We start from the raw sequence: 17,372 nt of genomic DNA, 5'->3' as shown, positions 1-17,372 counted from the left end.
CTTTCTGGCCGTTTTACATTATCTTCTTCTTTATTTTATATGCTACAGTTGTTTATTGTTTTGTTTTTATGTTTCGCAACGAATTTAATTATGTACGCTTTTTTCTCTTGTTAACGTTAAGAACAATACAAAAACGATAAAAATTATACCCTGAACCGTTGGTTGGTCCGTATATATACAAACTAGTCTTGTCGGAATTACCAACATCGAACTTCTATAGCATATATCTGTCACACAAACTGATGGATCAAAATCCAATTGTATGGTAAACTTTTTTATTTGACGAGATATCTTCACGAAATTTGGCTCGGAACATTTCCCAAGAAAATGGTCCAATCGCCGAAGAAATTGTTCAAATCGGACTATAGTGGTATGGCATATAGCTGCCATACAAACTGATCGAGCTAAATCAAAATCAAGTTTTTCAATGCAGGTTATTATAGCTTCGAGCCAAGTTAACGTTTTTTTCTTGTTTTATATGGCGTTTTAAATTTATAAGTTGGAATGAAGAAACACTCACCCACCTGCCACGTCTATTTGGATAGAAGATACACAATTATGCGCTTGTACACGGCCGAGCGTTCCGATTTGTTTTTGCAAAGTGCGCCAATGCTTCAGTACTAAAACTACTTATTTATTTCAATATAGACGTGTGTGTCAATGCGAACACTTCTTTCAGTAATCCGTTCAGGTGTATTGTAGCAGAAGCACTGACGTTAATAACGGTAAACACGATGAGAACAGTGACGATGACGTCGACTATGGCTGCGACGACAACAATTAAATGACGCAGGATGTTGTTGCTAGCTTCATTTCCGGGTGCGCTGCTCGGCACGGCTGTAGAAATGTGGCAAGTAGTATGTTGCCTCCACCAACACTACTTGAAAATATTGCAACACAACTTTAAAATTGTTAATGCGTTACCGTTAACCAAAGGCTAGTTGGTCGAATTGCTGCTGCTACACACTTCAATTCCTCCCTAAGGCGCTGTTTTAACGCTTTAAAAGTCGTCGGTATTGAAAAGACAACAGATGTAGCTATATATATTGCGTGCAAACCCGATTTTTCATAGATTCGAAGTATTCGTTTTTTTTTTTTGTTCCAGTTTCGCAGATTTTATGCAAATTTATCTCATTAGCGGAAAATTTTAGTACTCACTTAAATGCTTATACATTTGAAATTGTTTTTTTTTTTTTTTTCTAAACAAAAAATGGATACGCGTTTAGAAAATCTATTTGACACCAGACAATTCACTTTCAGTAGTGCAAAAATAAATTCACCAATTTTATTTATATTTTATAATATTTGTAGGTTGAAAATTAAAGTTTCATTTTTCAATGTGAAAAAACTCGAAACTTTTCTCTGCTCAGCTCCTTTGTTAAAATTTCAATTGTATGTAGTATTGAAAATTTAACGAATTTCGATTTTAATTCAATTTCCGGCGCAAGTTGTTTTCCATATAAAGTGATTACCGTATATTATGTAATAATCCCGTTAAATTTCTTTTGCAAACTTGCATTTTTTCTTCATATAATTTTGTACAAAATGAAAATTTTCACATTCTTCTTCTCCAATTTTGGCGTACTTGCGTAGCTGTGACGTTATTTCTCTAAAATTTTCACCCGAACTGATTTTCTACTTTTCCGACCGTGCGCTCTGAGGCAGCATTGTAAGTTTTCGCTTGGCTAAACGTAGTCATCGTTGTCGCAGTCGAGCAGCACTCGGTCGACGTCGTCACTCAGCTCAGTGTTGATATTTCCACACAAATAGAGACAGACGTTCTATGGTGCAACGTAGCACAGGAAAAATCAATCTTTTTCTCATTTCGTTTTTGCCTTCACATTCGCCTACTCACACGGATACACACAAATATATTTCTATACATCTAAGGGGCGATTCACTACCCCCACTGCATGTGTAGGAAAGTGGGTGCTCCAACCACCCTCTAAACGACACAGTGAATGCTTTCGGTGTTCATTTCAAAAGTTGCCAAGTTTATTTTTTCTCTTGGTTAAATTTAACTTCGAAGCTACGTTTACACAATTGTGGGATAGTACGGTGAAGACACGTGTGATAACGTATAGTACATGTTATTAAATAAATAACTCTTTTCACAACTTTATTTCGAAATCATATGATTGGCGGAGCTTTAATGAAGGGCTGTTAAAATGAACTGAAAGATATGTAATATACACCACCAGTATATAGGAGAGTCGGGTTAGGCAGGTTCCATGCCAGTTTGGTTTCCAATGACTGTCAACTTATTCACTTCCCACAACAGTCTGTTCTTCGTTAAGAATTGACCCCGATTTTATTCGAACAATATTGTTGTTTCGAGGAGGAAGAAGTCCGTATTTCAAAATTTATATAAATAATTATTCTTGGTTCACAGAGCATGTGGTTAACTTACGATCTGAGCATGCTAATCATATATTTCAAGATATTTTACACTATCCGATCCAGATAATGGTAATTCAACTTAACAGCATCACCAAGACAACATCTAAATCGGTCCGGTAAAGCTAAAAGGTATATTTACATATATCTAGTTCATTGATAGATAGAGTCCTGCTTGTGGAGTTATAGCTTTAGGTGGAACGACCAGCAAATGGTTTCGACCAGTAGAACCTGTTATTTATAGCTACCGCATGGAATACTTCCTTAATATTTTAGTGTTAGGCTGCACACCTCTTCATTTATTTAGATCAAAATATGTGGTTTCCTCTCATTATAGAAAACTGGCAAGCATTTGAAAATCACATAAATTTTTATAAACAGTTCTTTAACACAAATGTACTATGTATTTGAATAAACAAAAAATATTTCCCTATTAACACCAAGTCAGTGAGCAAAGTTACACTAAACTAAATACTCTATTATGTACCAAAAAATGTGAAGGTTTAGATATTAATCTTAGACATTAATCTTAGGTTAATACATATGTATATTATTACATTAAACAACTTTTTTAAATAAAACAGCATATCTTCAAAAAGTTACATAAAATATTCCCAGCAAAAGATTTTTTGACTTTTCGCACAAAATCATATTTACGCCCACATATAAGTCTGTGGGGGCGTGTACGCCTACATAATATCCACAATGCATTGCATTATATCGATTTTGGTAAATAGTTAATCCAAACAATTTTGAAGAACCGAATTTGTATTCAACTCAGTAGCAAGATATCCAATTGGATTTTAAGTAAACAAACTCACAGCTGTTTTGCAGGTCTTCTTCCCATTCTTATCTAAGCCGTGACAAACATGGCGCAGCAGTTATAAAATCACAATCATTTACTTCCTCCTAATTAAATTCCATCACATACACGAGGCTAGTAGGTAATATGCGCATATCGCAAACTCCAAACTTATCTACTTAAGTATATTTCTATATGTTGAAAAACATTAATTAACAGTTTCGCACCTTTTATTCTTTTTCGCTTCTTTTTCTCGGTTCGATCTGCTCCAATTGTAGCTACGTTTATTATATTCACTTGAAAATACACATGCAAAGATATTCGCTTAGCGCACTGCTTTTATTAAATTGATTTTCTTATATAAATAGTTTTAGAACATCTTTCGTTATTTATAAAAAACATGCACATTAAATGAAATTTTTTTCGTAATCGCTAAAACCACTTTCCTAGAATTTCCCCGACCAAAAACCGAGCCGCACGAAATCAAAAATCTTAATGAAAAATATCCCAACAAAACATATAAGTGCTGCCACAAATGTCCAATCGGAATTAATGGGTCTGTTCGTTGACAAATGGTAATAAGGTTAAAATATATTTAACTTGAATTTGTAAAAACCTAATATTTTATATAAAAAGTAGCAAAATATGTGTGTATTATTATTTATATACTCAAATAGTTTTTTAATCCATATTGATTTAAATTACTGCAATTTTTTTTAAATGTTTGAAATATATATTTTAAATATCGATAAAATCATCTGTTATCGATTATACTTTAACGACACTGGATCATATGTTCAGCCATTAAAGTGATAAACATTTCGGAACAAGTTTATTTGTTTTTATAATTTAATAAAACGTTAAAATAATTAACAACATTCCAGATTTTATTTTTGTAATCTACGAAAGTGCTATATACGTACCTTTATTTTGCCTTACTTTGTGTTTAATATAAAAATATGTCTCTGTTGGATGTTGACTCATGGTAAATTAGGGGTTTTAAGGCGCAATACTGTTTACTAAAGACTCATTAATAACTCTACAGGTCAAGAGAATGCGAGGCATGCTCAACACTTAATCAGAATATTATACAAAAATTGGAAATACGTGAAAAGCGTCAAAAAAATTCTTTCGAATATAATCGTCTCACAACTGCCATACAAACTGAGCTAAAGCAGTTCGAAGGTGAAGTCAAGGAGCTTATTCAGAAGCTTAAACTTTTAGAAGGCGCGGGATCCATGTACAGTTTGTTTTAATTATTCTCCAATTGTATTATTTAAAGTGTTCTACTATAAACATTATTCTGTCCCAATATAGAGAACCCGATGAGCTCTACCATAGAAAGCAACAAGTGGAAGCCCTTCGAAATCAATTGGCGCAAGTGAACCGAAAGATAACGCAGGATACGCGTGGAGAGCGTGCGGAATTGTTTGCTCAACCGCCCAATTATTTGAACAATAGACCTGAAAGTTCTAATGGAAGCACAAGCCCCGCAGAAAATGCCAATGATGTAAACACCTTAAAGAACCGTCAAATCGATATATTAGAGCGACAAAACCGCGGCTTGGAAGTTTTATCTCAGACAATATCGAGACAACGAAGTCTCGCTTCACAGTTGGGACAAGAAGTCGAAAATCAAAATGGTAGGTGGCGAAATGTATATTGTAAATATACGAGTATTTGTAAATTGTAGTCTAAACATTTTAGATATATTGGATAATTTGGCCGATACTATGGACAGAGTTGACGCTCGTGTACATGTCGAAACAGGAAATATTGGCGACATAAATCGAAGGGATAGTACATGGGGTATGTAAAAAGTGCGAATATTTTTATTAACAACACAATTTATTATTTTTTTTTCATAGGTTACTGGCTAGTTATCATCATTTTATTTGTTGCCATTGTTATTGTAGCAGTTATTTAAAATGTGGGTGTCTACGGAATTGGTGTATATTTTTTCATATAATTTTACAACGGTATTAACGGAACATAAGAAAGTGTATTTAAAATATTGTAAATAATTGTTGGCGATTCGCATTTGCAATGATTGGAAAGTCTCTTTTACCAAAGCGTGAATAACACGATAAACTTGTAGGGTATCTTCACCGAACAAAACCTTAAAAAATTTGTATGGCATTCGCCATTTATTTGCGTCTTAAAAATAAGTTTGTATCAACATAAAAAGTTTCGTAAATAAAACACAGATTTTTTGATCCTCTTATATTTTTAATGTGTATCACTTCAACAATACCCTTATTACATTCAGCTTATTACACTTTAGAGTGACTAATTTTCACTATTAAATCGATTTGGTTGAAGATCAAAACATATTTTATCCAAGTTCTCATTTGGTATGTTTAATAATATATATCAATAATTCATGAAATTTACAATTAAGCTAGATCTGACGCATATGGTACATTGGCTAGGTTTCCAACAGCGGCAACGGACAACTTGGATGAGCCAGCTTTCTTGGCAGCCTAAAAAAAATAAAGGTTGTATTTTATTAATTCATATCGGGCGTGTAAAATAAATACCTCTTGCACTTCTTGCTGTGTGACACCATCGACAGCAGACAACAAGGAGTCGATGCTTTGTACTTGTTTCAGATGTGCAGCTTGGACACCAATGACATTGATCAAAGAGCTATCTGTGGAGTAGCCCTCCAAAATAGCAGCTTTAAGCAAAGCCTTGCCACGGTTAACATCATTAGAAGAGACTGAGCCCGATTTCAAGGCACGCGTCAACGCATCAACAGCCTAGTTCACAAAATATATTTAAATAAGTAATTGATTACACAACATTTGTTGCGATAACGATTTACCTTGCCAATGTTTTGTCCATCGGTAGAAACCAAAAAGCCGAACAGACCAGCATCCTCATATGCAGCATTAATGGTCTTGTATGAAACGGATGCATCGGTTACAGCACTTTGCAATGCTTTGCCAAAGGTGCCATTAATATTGCCCCGCTTAGTGGCAGCGCCAGATCCTACGGCCTGCTTCAAAACGGCAAATGCCAAAGCCTCCTTTTGGTTGAGCAGAGAACCACCTTGTCCAGCAACAGCGACATGGGCAACAGTACCTGCTGTATCCTTGCGTGCATCGCCACCATAGTAAGAAGTGGAGTTAGATTTTCCAGATCCTGAGGCCAATTCAAGGTTCTGGGCAAAACCTGACAGGGTGTTTTGGTCAATGCCAACTCCAACAACAGCGCAGCGGCTGGGTGTGAAGGTGTTTGCAACGTAGTGGAGCAGCGACTCGCTCGACAATTTACCAATTTGATGTTTTGGGATGTAGATCGAATTACCTAAACCAGAACGAAAAGCGGCCTTGTGCAACAATTCTACAGCACGCTCCTTTATGAAGATTGCAAATGATTTCAATTATAATTTATGCAATTCAAAAACTATTTATATATTACCTGTGGTGAAACAGAGGACACCTGAGTGCGTAAAAGTGGAACATTGTCAACAAGCTCCCATGGCTTGAAAGCTGGTTGTACAAGGTCTTGTAAATAACGCAATCCTGTCTCGATTTGATTGGCTGTAGTTTCAACGGTGTAAGTAACCAATTCACGATCATTAGATGCACTCAAACTACCGCCAACTTGTTGGATATTACGAGTTATTGCAAAAGCAGTAGAGTTCTTGGTGGACAAATTAGCAGCGATGCGTAACAAATGTGCAGCTCCTTGGTTTTCGTAGCTTTCATTGCGAGATCCAGCACTAAAAATAATCACGCAGTAAGTGAAAAGTTTCCATTTGTAAAGGATTTACTCACCGTAAAACAATGGAAACACGCGTAATTGGCAGGGAAGCTTCGGCAGTGGCGACCACTAATTTATTATTCAATACAGTTGATTGGACTTCAGCTGCTTGGCCCAAGGGGCGTGGACACTGACTTGCCAAACCGCGTTTCTTTAAAAGTCAGAATAAATAAAAACTATTAGTTTTTGCTAAATGACAGATAAGTATGTCGCGAAAATTGTTTTACGTAACCACGGTTCACGGAGTTTTGGGTTATCAAACTTTTAAAAAGACTCTAATATATCAACTTACTGCAATCGAACGGAGGAAAGGCGCTTTATTTGCGTTGCATGCCATTTTTTCGAATATATTCGTTTATTTGTAAGGCAAAGGATTAAATCCAAAAAATATCGGAATTGAAGAAATTTTCTTATTCGGCCCAGTCCTCACACTACACTTGACAGCAAAGACTCTGTAAGTGCTGCCAAAAGTATAAATATGGGTGATGCCAAACTATGCAAAAGAAGTATTGACATTTCACAACATGTCACAGGCATAAATTTAACTATTCCAACCAGTTAAAATTATATCATATAATTTTAATATAATTTTATCTAACAGCCTATATAAATGTTTTGCATTAAAATTTATAACATTTGCTGTCAATAATTAATAATTCAAAAATTACTTTTTCTTAACCAATATATGTTTATAAAATGAAATGGCAATATCGTCGTAGAAAACAAACAAAAACAAATAATTCATTTGTCATTTTACAAACGTCATTATGAAATGTACAACTGGTAAAGAAGTATAGAAAAACTAGTGAATTGTGTTTTGTGCTGTTTAATGTTTTTACAAAAACGAAGTTAAATAACTAATATTAAACACTTATTTGTCTACGATATTTATTGAAAAAGAATTAAGATCTTATAGTGAAAGAAATCAACAAAAATGGCATCATTCTTCAACAATCCATTCTCAACTCCAATTGGGCAACGAATAGGTAATTAAATTATAAGAAATTGGTGATGTTTTACAAAAAAGTCCACAAATTTACATATTTACAAGAGTATAAACAAAAAGTACATATTTTGTTGAGCAATAGGTATTAGTAATATTTGTAATAGATACGATAATTGACTTTTCACAATACTAGTCGGCATACATATGTTTATATGTATGTGTATACTCTAATACTAAGTTAGAAATAGTGCATCAAAGCTTGCGAAAATATATAGCAACAACTTGTCTTTGGTTATATACTATAGTATTTGTTTTATTTAAATGCCTAATTCGCAATATTGCGTTGCACAAATGTACAATTCATACATTCATTTTGGTATATGCACCTATAACCTGTGTGTGTTCGAAATGAATTTCAATATTGTTGACTCACGCCATTGCACTTGCGGTGAGCAAGGGAACCCTTTAACCGACGTTATCTACCATATACACAATTTGTTATTGTAATTTTTTTTTAATATATTATTAACGTATATACATATGTTTATAAATATACTAAAGATTAGCTTGTTATGCTGATATGACACATGATATGCGATTAACAAGACCTATCTGAATCCAACTAACTGCAATTCATAGTGTGGAAATAAAAAAAAATATGTGTTTTATATGTTTTGAAATAATTTTAATTTTTGCAACCATTAGAAGCAACTTTCTGGACAAAGACTTTTGTCTGTTAAAGCAATACAAAAACACATTTATTAACTCTAATTTAATGTGTCTTCCACAAAGTATTTTGTAGATAAGCAAGTAATATAATAACAGATATGGCAAATGCTTTTCTTATAAATACTTTTGAGGCACATACTTACCTAAATTTATTTATACAGATATTCTTTAACTGTTATTTACCTTTATAAAGCATATGTGTATTTCATGCATTTAATCATTGATATATAACTATAAAAACCATTATAAATTTAAAAGCCCGTCTTATTTCTAATATGTACTTTTACTCAAAAAAATATCGCACTAATGTGCTAATTTTGTGTAAATAATAATATTCAAAACTCACATTTAGCGGTTAATCAGATTATTTGCCAATATGTTTAACACTATTGTAATGAATTTTAGCATTTTTTATTCCATAATACAAAATTCAAACTAATGTCTGATAATTGGCTTTTTGTTCTTTCTAGAGCAAGCTACTGACAGTTCTTTGGCATCCGAGAATTGGGCCTTGAATATGGAAATATGCGACATGATTAACGAATCTTCGGACACGGCACGTGACGCCATGAAAGCCATACGCAAAAGACTGTCACAAAATGCCGGCAAAGATAATCAGGTTATTATGTATACCTTGACCGTTCTCGAGACATGCGTAAAAAATTGCGGCAAAGCATTTCATGTGTTAGTTGCTCAAAAGGACTTCATTCAAGAGCTAATCAAATTAATTGGCCCAAAAAATGATCCGCCAGCGGTGATGCAAGAAAAAGTATTAAGTTTAATACAAATTTGGGCAGATGCTTTTAAGAATCAACCGGATTTGAATGGTGTTACGCAAATGTACATGGAGTTGAAAAATAAGGGTATTGAGTTTCCGCAGACAGATATAGAACATTTAGCACCCATTTACACACCACAGCGTGTAAGTAGCGCTCATTTGAAGGCAATAAACTATTTCATAATTCGTTGCTTTTATTTACAGAGTGTACCTGAGCCACCGCCACAGGTTGTTCAACAGACAATTTCACCACAACACGCTATACCCATGGCGCCCCATGTAAGTTGCATAAAATATATTTACAAAACAAAATTTTTATATAAGTATTTACTTTTTAGAATAATGGACCCACCGTTTTAAGCGCAGAACAAACAACCAAACTACAATCTGAATTGGAAGTGGTTGCACATAATATGTCAGTGTTGGGCGAAATGTTGACCGAATTAAAACCAGGGCAGGAGGATCCAGACGACTATGCTCTACTCACGGAATTGACAGCTACGTGCAAGTATGTAGCAACTACAAAAATATTAAATAAGAAAAAATGTATCTAAAGTAAATTATTTGCAGAGAAATGCAGGCCAGAATCGTCGATTTAATCGGACGCATCAATGACGATGAGCTCACCGCTGAGTTGCTACGTCTTAACGATGAATTGAACAATTTATTCTTACGCCATCAACGATATGAAAAGAATCGAACCAGCAGTAGCGCAACTTCGCCTTCGGCCATTTTGGGTGCTGCTATTGGCGTGCCACCACCCACAACTAGTGCCTCACAAGCTAGTGCAATACCAAATGATTCACGTCTAATAGATCTGGATGCGCGTGCTGAGAAATTATCAAATACATTCAGCGCCATGAGTAAGTACATGTTTTATTATTTTTTTAGCTTATTTCGCTAAAAAAAGTATTTAACTTTTAGGTACCAACCCAGCTAAGCCGTTAAACAAAGATATTGATGAGTTCGATATGTTGGCGCAATCACGGACCGACACTAATAAGTATAAAAAAATTATTTATTGATACACGTGCTTTATAAAACAATTTGTGTCTCTTTTGTCTGTTCGTAGTAAAAATGATCTGCTAAAAGACATTCCCACTGTAGATGCGGCAGCAGGCAGCGTCAATTTGCCATTCAAGCGCACCAAGGAAACTGCTGTTGTTAGCAAAGTGAGTACACATTTTAACACACTCCCTTAATCAGTAGTTGTAGGTATTCTTAATGATATTAAACATCTGCTTACATCTGTCTTTATATATTTTACTGTATTATACAAATTTTTCGTTACCATATTTTTTCATTTCAATTGCTTTGGTGTTGTATTAAAAATTATATTCTTTGTTTTGTCATATTTTTCGGTTGTGTATTCAAAACAAAAAAAAATATTTCGTGTTTCGTAAACAAAGCCGGCAAGAGAAAACGAAGTTGATGAAATGGAGGCATGGTTAGGCAGTTCTGTAAGTAATCAGGTTAAACCCATTTATTTTATGTTTATTAAATAAATTTAAGCTACAAACACTAGGGCATGCATATTTATACACATTTATACGTTATTAATATATATATACAAGCAAACCATGCATACACATTTGAGTTTATGAAATCCCTATTAACAAGTCAAAATTGCAGAAGGAAGGCGCTGAAGGCTTTGAGGAAACCCTAACTAGTACCGAATTCGATAAATTCTTGGAGGAGCGTGCAGCAGCTGCCGAAAATCTTCCCAATATAGCGGCTGCCAATACGAATAGCAGCGTCACTAGCAACGCTGGTGCAGATAATCAAAAGAAATCGTCGACTAAAAAACCTGGTGATGATGATTTGCTACTTCTATGAGGATGCAACTTCGATAATCGCGCACATAAAACATAACCATTTTTTAAATGTCTATAGCTAGCATTAGTAAAATGCAAGAAACTAAATTGTATTTATTATAATTTAAAATAACGTTAGAGTTGGCAAATTATGTTTCCCAATATGTTATTTACTATATAAGTATTGTATTGCAGCTAAATGTATGGCATATTTTTTTTTCCTGCACATGCACATAAATTTAGGCATTGAGGCTGCGCGCTCATCATGAAACCCCTAAAAAAAATTATTGAATGAATTCAGTTGTTGCATTCATTGTTCATGCTGGTAATATGTGTCCAGTACTTTTTTATATAAATATATTTACATGTGTATCAACAAAAACACACTCACCTACACATACATATTGACCAAAGCTCAAAGTTGAATCTGTTTAACTGTTTAACTTTTGTACATACATACATACATATATACATATATTTATGTAAATGTATTGAGTTGAAAGTTCTGTAATTCGATAAAGACTAAATGTATTATTTCCTTACCATATTTGCGTGCATTGCATGTCTTTGATTGTTAACATTTTCTAGTAATTTTTTGTGTATATTTTAAGTTTTGTTATATAATTCAGTTAATACCAATTGTAATTAATATCCATATTATTTGCTTATATATTATTATGCTTTGATGTACATACATATACAAAAACACATACATATTAAAATATTCATACATTTATATACATATATGCACATAATGTATTGGCTAATGGTGATTTCAAAAACGAAAGAAAAAAATTAGTGCATTTGCTGGTTTTCAGTAAAAAAAAAAAACAAAAAACATCTGAAATTGTTTTTATGCAATTTAAAGATAAAATTATGTATTCATATTAACTTAATAATTATAAATTTTATTTACAATCATTTTATGAAAAAAAACTATAATGTTTAAACATAATAAATACTACTACTATACAGTATTTTGTTTGTTTTGATTTACATTAGACATGCGTCAAGGGGAATTCGAAAAATCGTCACTACAAGTATGCATGCCATAAGAAACCGATTTTCTCTCTAATTGCATTTATTTCGGTATATACTATATGTATATATATATATATATATATATATATTTCTAAATTTTTACATAAAATATATATACTAATATTATTACATATTATAAATTAAGATAGACCTTAAGCCAACCCTAAATAAATAATACCAAAAGTAAGAAGTTGCACAAAACCCATAAATTCATTGATTGTAATTTATTTACATTGGCAACCAAACTGTCGAAACATTGTGTTTGCTGTAAAATTTCACAATATTTTAATATCCTAAATTTTTACTTGAAATAATGGATTCCGTTTACTTGAAAAAGATATTGCTAAAAAATTTGGAATCTGATAAAAAGTGCTACATATATTTACATAGTGAGTGGGATCAGAAGAAGCTTGTCAAATTATATATAAAGGACTCGTCAACACAGCATTGTTATGAAGGAAAAATAGAAACTAAAGATTTCGAGGAGGCTGCAGAGGAACTTGATATATCGCTGGACGAATATCTGGATGTGCTTAAGAAAGTGCTAACTACAGATATTGGTTTGGATGGTTTTGAAATTGAGTTGGATCACGAAAATAAAATAATGCGCGTGAATAGGACCAGAGATTTACACATTATGTATGTGGAAATACAATTGCAGGAAGCTAATAAAAATTATGATATGCTGGATATTGCCTTACAAAAAATCAATAATGAAAAGTCCAAAAATGAAGATCAGGTAATAGAAAAAGCGTTATCAAATGCAATCGGTGCTGTCGAAAAAGTGTTGCTAGAAAAAGAGGAATGGAAAGAGAAGATGCTTGCAAAATTTCTTCTGATATTAAATGAAAAGAAAAATAAAATCGCCAAGTTGGAAATGGAATTAGAAAAGGTAAGCAAAGGAGGAAGCAGTAACAGTAATGCACAAATGGATATTCAGGACAGTAGTGACGATGATTTTAACGCTCCTACACAACGGCTTACGCCTCCCCCAACGGTAGCATAATAAAACTTATAATAAAGTATGTACAATAAGGTAGCTTAAGTCGAATGTGTGTTTCAAAATATATAAAAAATATATGTTAATTATTTTGAATTTATTCTTTGTACTTGTATATTTAATATAAATGTAAAAATATTTAATTAATTTAATAAAACCTCAATGTGTGTTTAAATAGCTTACAACCCTTCTTGGACCTGGAACTTTATTTCAATAGGTATATAGGATATGTTAGTATATGCAAATTTATGTTTATTTTTAGAACTTTCATCTATTTCAGTTATTTATATACAATTTCTTACTGTTACTCAGCAAACGATAACGAAATAATAAAATGGATCTTTTGTTTTGGAATTCGAAAACAATTGCAATTATTTGTTTACCAAAGTAATATAACATCTGTTATCCTTTCACCCCATTCACAATAGTAGTAATTATTGGAGTACATTTAAATTTTGGCAAAAATAGTTAGTTCAATATTTTTAAAGTAAAATTTATTTAAACAAATATTGTATGACTTTTTTGGATTTTAAATTCCAACAATTAGGCAAATGTATACAGAAATTCAAATGCTGATTTACCTGCTCCAGTATTTCCAAACACCTGCCGGTCTGATTGTGAATTATTGCGCGGCTAATTGCATAGTAGATACCACATTGTTGTCACATTGTTGTCATGAAAAATGTCAAATTCAGTTTAGTTTGTAATTAAATATAAACAATTATTTTATCAATTGGGCATTCAGCAACTTAATTTAATAATTTTTCAACTTGTAACAAAATATAAAAACATCGCGGTATCGCCGTGTAATGAGTGATTCAGATGATACTGATATTTTGCTATTAATACCACCGAATTACTTTGCCACTGCTACCCCGGAGGAATTGGAAGAGTTTCAAATCATACATCCTAAAAGGAGTTCAGCTACAGCGTTTACATGCGATGTCAATTACATGAATGCATATGTTCGGAACAAAAATCATTTAAATCACTCAGAAAATAATATAAATGAAATGGAAGCAACACTTACAGAATCGAATACCAACATTGATGGCGCAAGTGACCAGCGAAATATGGAAATGTTTGTTGCGAATAAATATACGGAGTTGAACGAAATCAACTCACGCTTGAAATTGCTGGAACGTGAAAAGGATTGCCGTTTTACAGCCGCTTCAGACATATCCACCATATCGAATGGCACACAAGCAGCACGGCATAATAGGGAAGGGCTGGTCCATTCCACACCTAAATGTTATACAAACACTGAACGTCTTTATAACAAGGATACTGGCGGCATTTTGAATGAAATTGATAGTTTCCTAGGAGATCGAAATCGTGAACAAATGGATAATGTGTACCAGCAAGAAGTCAATAATCCGAATCCAATAATAGCAAAACCTCAGCAAATGAAAAATCGATATCAACAAGCCTATCCCGATGTAAAAACAAATTTGGGTGGTGATGTGAATTTAATAAGTTTAAGTGAAATCTGGGGCAAAAGTGGTCAAGGCACTGCCATTGCTTGTGCTGCTCCACAACAGTCTGTGTATATAGAAGAACAATTGCGGCGTCAGCATCTTGAACGAACGGTACACTCTTTGCAAACGCGCTTACTTGAATACCAACAACGGCTGTCGGTGGCTATAGAAGTGGATCGTGCCAAAGATGCAGCAATATGCAACGCACAATCAGAATGCAAATCGTAAGTACTACTCCCTTTATGCTGAATTGTTCCAATTATTCGAAAATATTTTTTCAAACTTATTTTATGAATACTCGTTAAACAGCTTGGATGCGGAAGTCAATCAATTACGTGAAAAAGTTTCGAAACTAGAAGCAGACAATACTCAGTATAGCACTAAACTAGAATCACTGCAAAAGGAATTAGCACAGGCCTTAAGCTTAGTAACTAAATTTCAGGATAAAAGTGAGAAGCTGGAAAATGAATTATCGACAACATCCAGGTAATAATTTATAAAAAAAATATTAATCGATTTGAGTAAATTCATTACGCATAACAATTATCTATTGTTTTTCAACTAGAAAAACGAACGAGTGCACAACTATGTATAAGCAACAAATAGAAGAGCTTGAAGTAAAAATTCACGGCTGTAAAAGATCGGAAGAATTCGCTATCAATGAGTTAAACAAATTCAAGGATAAACTAGTAAAAGTGGATTATCTAAATGAAAAGGTAGAACAAACGGGTGACAATAAGTAATATGCATATATTTACCCTTTGCATTTCAATAATTTGCAGCTCAAAACACGCTGCGATGAACTAGAAAAGGACTGCGGTACATTAAGAAATCAAAAGGAATTGTTGCAGGAATTTCAACAAAAACAAAAAACCCGCGCAGACGCATTAGAAACACAGCGAAAAGCATTGCAAGAAAAAGTAACGGCGCTTACAGAGAGCGAGGTAAATAATATTTTCTAAATTTAAAAATTAATCGTTGCATAACAATCCTTAACACTTAGATAAATTTGAAGAAAAAAATGGAACTTCAACAAAAGACACTAAAAACACACTACCAACAACAATTAGAAAATGCAGTGGACCAGAAAATGAAGGAATTCCAACAGCAATTAGACAAGAATGAGGAAATACTGAAAATAGAGGCGCGTGAACGTGAACGTTTAATCGCTGAACGCGCCGTCAAACAAATAGAATTAATTAATGAGAAAAACGAGATGGAGCTGAATTTGCTGCAAGAGAAACAAAAGGAAGAAGTTGAACTGTATCGCATACAACTGGCGAACGCCACCAAGAAAATAGAAGACTTGGACTGTAAACTGAATGCTTACAAAACAAAAAGGTGGCGTCAATTTAAAATGTTCCTTCAAATAATATTAACTAAAATTTTGTTTGATTTCAGAGCTGTCATCGCGGAAAAGTTACACGATGTCATGGAAGATCAATGGCAAAAGGCATTGGAAATATTGACATCGCCGAGCAATCAATCACAACAAATAAGCAATAATACAGATTGCGAATCACCAGCAAACAATGAGAATGAACTAAATAAAGACGATAGTAATTACAGAACGCCTAAAAAGAATAAAACGCGTGATCGTATATTGAAAATCAAAGAGAATAATCTAAATAATATCAATGAGCGAAAGTCTTCGCCCGAACCAATGGACAGACTGCAGGCTTACATTGAATTGGTTTGTAAAATGCCTTCTAAGTGCATATAATCGTAATTTAATTTATCTTTGATTGCAGCTTTTGAGCAAATCGCCCAGTGAATTTGATAGATTGGATGAAATCCTAGCTTTAGCTAGTAAAACTAAATCATCCACATCCAATACCAAATCGGATAAACACATGAATTTCTGCAAGCCACCATGGCGCGGATAACAGTCTTTCATTTAAATTTACCACAGCAAGCATGTTAGGATTTGATGCTGGAATGTATGCATACAAAAAGTACAAAGTGTAGCAGTATTCGCGCTTTAGACGAGCTTGTGCATAATTATGTGTTTAATAAAAAAAATGTTTTGTTTTAAATTTTCTTATTGTATAAGAATGCCTTGCCACCATAATTTACTTGTACTAAATAAGTATTTTTGGACATACATAGTTAACATGATATTACTTAATATTACTAATTAATGTTTTATACTCGCGTATTTTTAGTCACAATGCGAAAAAATAAAAATAGTTGCACTCTATTTTGGTTGGATTTATGTATAAAGATCAGCGTTGCAAATAATTTATAAAAAAAAATTATATAAATTAATTGTTTTTCTATTTTTTAGGCTTGAGAATTTTTTTTAAATTAAAAATAAATTTTTAATTCCAAATACCGGAAAAAAAACGAAAACTTCGGCTGCACCGAAGCTATAATACCCTGCACAGGTGCAACTTGATTTTGATAAGTCAGTTTGTTATAATAGTCAAATCTGGACGATATGTTTGGCGGTTTTTGCATTGTCATAAGAAAACATTTCACTCAAAATTTCGTGGAAATATCTTATCAAATAAAAAAGTTTTTTTTATACAAGGAGTAGATTTTGATCGGCCAGTCTGTATGGCAGCTATAAGCTATAGTAGTCCGATCTCAACAATATGGTCAGAGATTGAGGCG

The 17,372-nt window shown here is 33.3% G+C and overlaps 6 protein-coding genes across 12 annotated transcripts in view; 4 read left to right on the top strand and 2 right to left on the bottom strand.

Moving 5' to 3' along the window:
* Positions 1-3,690, bottom strand: part of LOC126762233 (translational regulator orb2-like) — an 85,882-nt gene extending 82,192 nt beyond the window's left edge. For 2 of the 6 annotated variants that reach the window (XM_050478828.1, XM_050478832.1), the window contains exon 1: positions 3,427-3,687. The gene's annotated coding sequence lies outside the window, so the exon portion shown is untranslated. The other 4 variants (XM_050478833.1, XM_050478831.1, XM_050478829.1 and 1 more) reach the window with 4 other exon arrangements.
* Positions 3,691-4,005: 315 nt separating this feature from the next.
* On the top strand, positions 4,006-5,423 carry LOC126762239 (uncharacterized). Its single transcript, XM_050478841.1, has 5 exons — positions 4,006-4,184; positions 4,245-4,439; positions 4,517-4,842; positions 4,907-5,008; positions 5,068-5,423. The coding sequence occupies exons 1-5, from the start codon at positions 4,159-4,161 to the stop codon at positions 5,124-5,126; spliced, it is 708 nt and encodes a 235-aa protein (XP_050334798.1). The 5' UTR covers positions 4,006-4,158; the 3' UTR covers positions 5,127-5,423.
* On the bottom strand, positions 5,408-7,427 carry LOC126762237 (cytochrome b-c1 complex subunit 2, mitochondrial). Its single transcript, XM_050478839.1, has 6 exons — positions 7,263-7,427; positions 6,985-7,121; positions 6,626-6,929; positions 6,027-6,560; positions 5,740-5,961; positions 5,408-5,682 (listed from the first exon to the last, which is right to left on the bottom strand). Exons 1-6 carry the CDS (start codon positions 7,305-7,307, stop codon positions 5,596-5,598), a joined length of 1,329 nt encoding a protein of 442 aa, XP_050334796.1. The 5' UTR covers positions 7,308-7,427; the 3' UTR covers positions 5,408-5,595.
* A 304-nt stretch (positions 7,428-7,731) lies between these two features.
* On the top strand, positions 7,732-12,214 carry LOC126762235 (TOM1-like protein 2). Of its 2 annotated transcripts, XM_050478836.1 has the most exons (9): positions 7,733-7,956; positions 9,116-9,567; positions 9,628-9,702; positions 9,762-9,931; positions 9,994-10,286; positions 10,348-10,426; positions 10,496-10,595; positions 10,833-10,883; positions 11,056-12,214. In XM_050478836.1, exons 1-9 carry the CDS (start codon positions 7,905-7,907, stop codon positions 11,257-11,259), a joined length of 1,476 nt encoding a protein of 491 aa, XP_050334793.1. In that variant the 5' UTR covers positions 7,733-7,904; the 3' UTR covers positions 11,260-12,214. The 2 variants fall into 2 exon arrangements, with proteins under 2 accessions (XP_050334794.1, XP_050334793.1); XM_050478837.1 differs by lacking the exon at positions 10,833-10,883 and having other exon boundaries at positions 7,732-7,956.
* A 286-nt stretch (positions 12,215-12,500) lies between these two features.
* LOC126762241 (DNA repair protein XRCC4-like) lies at positions 12,501-13,468 on the top strand. The gene has a single exon (XM_050478842.1). The coding sequence runs from the start codon at positions 12,592-12,594 to the stop codon at positions 13,282-13,284; it is 693 nt and encodes a 230-aa protein (XP_050334799.1). The 5' UTR covers positions 12,501-12,591; the 3' UTR covers positions 13,285-13,468.
* Positions 13,469-13,940: 472 nt separating this feature from the next.
* Positions 13,941-17,102, top strand: LOC126762234 (myosin-10). Its single transcript, XM_050478835.1, has 7 exons — positions 13,941-14,980; positions 15,066-15,242; positions 15,322-15,472; positions 15,539-15,700; positions 15,760-16,097; positions 16,158-16,449; positions 16,508-17,102. The coding sequence occupies exons 1-7, from the start codon at positions 14,088-14,090 to the stop codon at positions 16,640-16,642; spliced, it is 2,148 nt and encodes a 715-aa protein (XP_050334792.1). The 5' UTR covers positions 13,941-14,087; the 3' UTR covers positions 16,643-17,102.
* Positions 17,103-17,372: the final 270 nt, after the last annotated feature.

This window comes from Bactrocera neohumeralis, chromosome 6, assembly GCF_024586455.1.
Source record: "Bactrocera neohumeralis isolate Rockhampton chromosome 6, APGP_CSIRO_Bneo_wtdbg2-racon-allhic-juicebox.fasta_v2, whole genome shotgun sequence".
In the NCBI taxonomy this organism is placed as follows: Eukaryota; Metazoa; Arthropoda; class Insecta; order Diptera; family Tephritidae; genus Bactrocera; species Bactrocera neohumeralis.
The sequence above is the reverse complement of the archived record's forward strand: the minus strand, read 5'-3'. Positions and strand labels throughout refer to the sequence as shown.